The 2,898-nt window shown below is 50.9% G+C and overlaps 1 protein-coding gene across 1 annotated transcript in view; it reads right to left on the bottom strand.

The window, feature by feature from the left end:
* The window catches only part of PSD (pleckstrin and Sec7 domain containing), a 43,771-nt gene that overhangs the window by 33,982 nt on the left and 6,891 nt on the right, over nt 1-2,898 (bottom strand). Inside the window, exon 2 of the mRNA XM_031061750.1 lies at nt 9-257. Within this exon, the coding sequence (XP_030917610.1) occupies nt 9-133 (125 nt within the window). The 5' untranslated portion in view covers nt 134-257. The remainder of the gene's footprint in view (nt 1-8; nt 258-2,898) is intronic.

Here is a 2,898-nt window from a genome sequence, read left to right as displayed (position 1 = left end):
GGCTGCACCGCCCAGCCTCGGGGCTTCCCCCCACCAGCCAGGGCCTCCGGCTCACCCTGTGGGCAAAGGGCGGGGGAGAGGCAGTGCAGCTCTCCTCGGGGTGGAAGCGGACAGGTGCCCCTGCTTGGGCCATCCTGCCAGAAGAGGGCACAGAGGTGTCAAGTCCGGAGCCCAGCAGGGTGGCACAGGCACAGCAAGGCAGGTCCCCAGCACCCCTGAGATGTCTGAGACAAGAGGTGATGCATCCTCAGGCAGCTCTGAAAAAAGGGCAAGAAGCTGGTTAGGGAAGGGAAGGAATGGAAAAGAGTCTGGGGCCATGGGGAGGACAGGCCAAAGGTGCCCTGTCCTCATGGCAGAAGAAAGATATGCTCCAGGTGAGACAGCCCCCAGTAAATCCCCTCCTCCTGCAAGAAGCAGGCAAGGTTCATCAAGGGTATCACACCAGCACCTCTGCAGGGATGCTGGCAGCCCTTTGCTTGGCCACCAGGCACCCAGAGTGTTTGCTTTCTCCCCAGGGTGCCAGGATGCTCAGGCACTTTCCCCACAGTCCTGCACCCCAGACACTGCAAGAGAATGCACTATAAAATGGATTTCATTCATTCTGCTTTAGGCTGAATATATTTACTACTCACAGCCTACAGCCTACTAAAGTAAGGGGGAAAAAAGTATCTTCTGCATTGCTGAGACATCCTCCAATTATACTTGCTCAAAGAGTATAATATGAGCAGCAAGGGCAAGGAGCCTCTGTCTTTGGAGGTCAGCCTGGGTTTAAACTGTGTCACACCAACACATGTCACAGCCACTACTGATGGCGCAGACAGAGCTGCCAACACCAGTAGATTCAAAAAGCAGTGGTAACAGACAATCCCAGCCTGGGGGAACACAGCAAGCCTGCCCTGCACACAGCTCAGTCGCCTGCCTGTCTCTGTCCAGAGACTATATACCCAGACATGAGGGTGGCTGCAGGGAAAGGCAGGACCCGGAGCCCCCATCAACCCCCCTGGCAGGACTGCTGACATTTTTCTTTCTCCAGGTGGAGCTAAAACTTGTACTTATTCTTCCTTGAGTTTCTTCGAATTCCTAATGTGCAGAGAAGATTCTGCCTTGGCTGCTTGTGCCTTCTGACAGATGCCAAGATACTGAGTCCCTCACTTTCATCATTTGAAAGTGAGAAACCATATGCCAGCTGCAAACAAGAAAGCATGATTTTCTTCTCCCTGTTTCTGAGATCAAACCAGACAGGATTAAATTCCTAAAGGATGTGGGGCTGAATTTTCAAGTGTTTAGGCTCCAGAGATGCAAAGACAAAACTATTAATGAAATAACCCAAACCACACCTGTGGGGTAGGCACCCATTTATCTACACTATCACACGGATGAAAAAATCTGTCCTGCTGAGCAACAGCAATCTCTAATTCGCTCACTGAAAATTTTATTCTCCTGATTAATTTATTATGTACTATTTTTACAATATTTTTCTCCTCTTACGGTTGTGTTCACATTCAAGGTTGCTGAGGTTAACTGCTAAATAATAAAGATGCGGGGTTTATATATTGCAAATGAAATACTACTTTTTATCTCAATGCAGACTAAGACATATGCCAAGGAAAAAACTTATCTCTAGGAATAGTTTGTTTTCTCTGTAACATAACAAATCTACAAAAACCAGCCTATCTCAAAACATGTGAGTTATTACTAAAATAAAAGGGATAAGCAGAATGTCCTCCTGGTTATCAAAACAGAATTATCAAATCTAGAGTAAAGGCCATGCCTGCCTTTGACCCACCAAAGCTGCATGGCTACACCTTGCAGTGGAATGAGCTCTTTTTAATAATGAAAGGTAAAATGCACAAATGTAACTGAGATGAAAAACCAATGATGGAATGAATGAGCTACAACTTCATGCTTGCTGATTTCAATTGTGAATCAAAAGGATGCTCCTTAAATCACTGTGATGAATGGGTTGAGCTGTAAAACACTGGTGAGCTGGAGAAAGCATTGCTGGTCCTGCTGCCTAAAGGCAGGAGAAGTTCTGCAAAGAAAATCTCACAGGGTGTCTGCCTGGGCAACCCTGGGCACACATTCAAAGAGAAAAACTCAGGAGCTGCACTGTGATAGCCAGGGGCTGCACATCATTGGGGGATTAAATTGGTTCAAGAAAACATCTCACAAGAAACTTGTTCCTCCTGGTTGTCCCTTCTTAAGGGCCAAAAGAATGTCCAGGGATGCTTCCTGGCCATTGCTTTGAGCCGTAACCCGTGCAACAGGGGCCGGCTGCTCCCCATGCAAGCGCTTGCCTGGCGGAATGGGGCGATGTGGAGCGAAAGCAGCAGGCAGCAGGCACTGCTTACGCTGCGGGGGAAGAACACACCCACGCCGCGGGAGTGCGGGGACAAGGCTTAGGAACTGGGGGAGGATGGGGAGAGATTGGGAGAAGAACGGCACAGCGATGGGAGAGAGGCAAGAGGCGCCTTAGGGCTGGGGGTTAAATTCACACGATGGGCTGTATTTGTGAGCTGGACATGGAACCCATGGCAGGGAATGGGGGAAACCAGGCTGTGGCTGCCGGGCTACCTAAGGGGTCTGGGGCCCCTGGGAGATGAGTCTGCCCTCCGGAGGGACATAGAGCAGTGTGAGGGGATGAAGTGGTGACCGAAACGGGATGTCTGGAGGCCCTGAGGCTGTGGTGCAAACAGGTGACCTCTTTCAGCTGTGTTGTCCAGGCAGGGGACGTGTCCCCACCTTGGAGTTGAGGCTGAATATGCTCTTCACCCCCCGGCCCCCCCTGCCCGGCTTCCCTCGCCCGGCACCTCCCGTTTGGCGGGATCAGCCCTGAGTGGATGTGACATCCATCCGGATGAAGAGGGAGCACCCCCGGCCAGGGGGGCTGGCGGAGCT

The sequence above is a fragment of the Geospiza fortis genome, unplaced genomic scaffold (assembly GCF_000277835.1).
Source record: "Geospiza fortis unplaced genomic scaffold, GeoFor_1.0 scaffold130, whole genome shotgun sequence".
NCBI lineage: Eukaryota > Metazoa > Chordata > Aves > Passeriformes > Thraupidae > Geospiza > Geospiza fortis.
Note: the sequence above shows the minus strand (reverse complement) of the source record. Positions and strands in the feature narration are given on the sequence as shown.